This window comes from Nansenia antarctica (assembly GCF_963989245.1).
Source record: "Nansenia antarctica genome assembly, chromosome: 2".
Lineage (NCBI taxonomy): Eukaryota > Metazoa > Chordata > Actinopteri > Argentiniformes > Microstomatidae > Nansenia > Nansenia antarctica.
In genome coordinates, this window is record NC_137675.1 from 9,599,135 (window position 1) to 9,601,634 (window position 2,500).

General features: G+C 49.2%; 1 protein-coding gene across 1 annotated transcript in view; it reads right to left on the reverse strand.

Moving 5' to 3' along the window:
- Nucleotides 1-2,500, reverse strand: part of LOC308149770 (partitioning defective 3 homolog) — a gene marked incomplete at both ends in the record, with an annotated part of 204,272 nt that overhangs the window by 89,894 nt on the left and 111,878 nt on the right. Inside the window, 2 exon segments of the mRNA XM_080522660.1 lie at nt 1,232-1,410; nt 1,412-1,666. Coding sequence (XP_080378786.1) covers nt 1,232-1,410; nt 1,412-1,666 — 434 coding nt within the window.

Here is a 2,500-nt window from a genome sequence, read left to right on the forward strand (position 1 = left end):
GCATGATGCTAGCAGAACACTAGCACGATGCTAGCAGCAACGTTAACATGGTGCAGAGGATCATCAAAGCGCTGTTGACTCCACTCTGACAGTGTGAGTTAGTCCTAGTGTGTGTGGTGAGTTAGTCCTGGTGTGTGTGGTGAGTTAGTCCTGGTGTGTGTGGTGAGTTAGTCCTGGTGTGTGTGGTGAGTTAGTCCTGGTGTGTGTGGTGAGTTAGTCCTGGTGTGTGTGGTGAGTTAGTCCTGGTGTGTGTGGTGAGTTAGTCCTGGTGTGTGTGGTGAGTTAGTCCTGGTGTGTGTGGTGAGTTAGTCCTGGTGTGTGTGGTGAGTTAGTCCTGGTGTGTGTGGTGAGTTAGTCCTGGTGTGTGTGGTGAGTTAGTCCTGGTGTGTGTGGTGAGTTAATCCTGGTGTGTGTGGTGAGTTAGTCCTGGTGTGTGTGGTGAGGAGGCCAGTGTGTCTGATTGCACGTGTAAACAAAGCCAGAGTGAACCCACCCTGGAAACACACACACACACACACACACACACACACACACACACACTAATAGAACTCTTCAGATATATCGGCAATGGAAGAGCCAACAGCAGCAAACAAACTAGGAAAAATGGTCTCATGCTCAGCCAACGTCTAATACAGTGATTCTGATCTTCTTTGAACTGTGCTTGTGTGTGTGTGTGTGTGTGTGTGTGTGTGTGTGTGTGTGTGTTTCAGCATGCTCCGTGCTTCAGCTCCACCAGACTGTTCCAAAGCCTTTGATGTCTCAAACAGTTACTGGTTTATCTCATGAACCTTAAGACTTTATGTTCTCTCTCTGAAGAGTGTGTGTCTGTGTGTGTGTGTCTGTCTGTCTGTCTGTCTCTGTGTGTCTGTGTGTGGTGTGTGTGTGTCTGTCTGTCTGTCTGTCTGTCTCTGTGTGTCTGTGTGTGGTGTGTGTGTGTGTGTCGGTGTGTGTGTGTCTGTCTGTCTGTGTGTTGTGTGTGTGTGTGTGTGTGTGTGTCTGTCTGTCTGTCTGTCTCTGTGTGTCTGTGTGTGTCTGTGTGTGGTGTGTGTGTGTGTGTCGGTGTGTGTGTGTGTCTGTCTGTCTGTCTGTCTGTCTGTCTGTCTCTGTGTGTCTGTGTGTGGTGTGTGTGTGTGTGTCGGTGTGTGTGTGTCTGTCTGTGTGTGTCTGTCTGTGTGTGGTGTGTGTCTGTCTGTCTGTGTGTGTGTGTGTATGTGTGTGTGTGTCTCCTCACCTTTCTTCAGCTGGATGTTCAGCCTCCTCCCCACCTTCTTGGCGTAGCCCGCCGTGGGGGTGGAGCTTAGCGCCCTCTGTGGCGAGGGGGCGTGGCCTAGCGGGGGCTTTCCCCCCAGGGACCCCGTGGCAGCGGGGTGAGGTGGGGGGGAGTAGGCGTCGCCCCCCTGCTCCGGGTGGGTGGGGGTGGGGGCCGCGGGACATCCTCTGGGGGGTGTGGTCCAGGCCGGAGGTGGTGCTGCCCCTCTCGCTGTGCAGGGAGTCTGTGGAGGGGCTGAAGCGCCCCCCCCCGCCCCCAGAGGAGGAAGAGGGGGGGTAGGCGGGGGTCCGCTCGCCCCCCTGGGACATCTGCTCGTACTGGGCCTTCATGGCCTGGGGGACCACGTGGAACACGATGACCGGGGAGCGCATGGCCTGGCGGAACATGTTCTGGGCTCTGGGGGGAGGGAGGGAGGGAGGGAGGGAGGGGAGGGGAGGGGGGAGGCACAGAGAGACTAGTCAACACACAAAAATCACACACACACACAATCAACCCCTTTCATACATAGTACCCTGTAAACGACATGGAATCCCAACCCGGGTCCGCCAGTGATTTTCGCCGTTCACACATGAGCTAAATGCCAGACGATTGCCGCGTTGCACCTTTTCACACGTCCCGGGTTTGCACGAGCTACTTGAATCACGAGCGTTTTACTGGATGCAGAACTGGAACGTAGTAGACGTGAATTCGAACGAGCCAGGCGCGTGAGACTGCCATATACCATACCTCCGTTTGTATATGTATTCATCCTAATATTTTTCACATTAATTTAACAGCGAGTCAACTCGTATTATGCTTACCATCACCAAGTTCGCTCGCCAACCAAAGCATTTGATTTTCCGTTGATATAAACATACTATACTAGTCCAAAAGCCAGTTTTTGTTGTTAATAAAATAAAAAATGGTTGTTGTTAATAAAATATATAATAATAATATTAAATATATATATATAATAACATATTATTATTAACACATATTATATTTAATATTATTATTATATATTTTATTAACAACAAAAAAGCAAAGGGTGGCTACTTTGAGGAATCTAAAATATAAGACATATTTATAGTTATTTCACACTTTATTGTTAAATACATAATTCCTATGTGTTCATTCATAGTTTTGATGCCTTCAGTGAGAATCTACAATGTACCAAATAGTCATGAAAATAAGGGAAACTCATTGAATGAGAAGGTGTGTCCAAACTTTTGGCCTGTACTGTATATACGT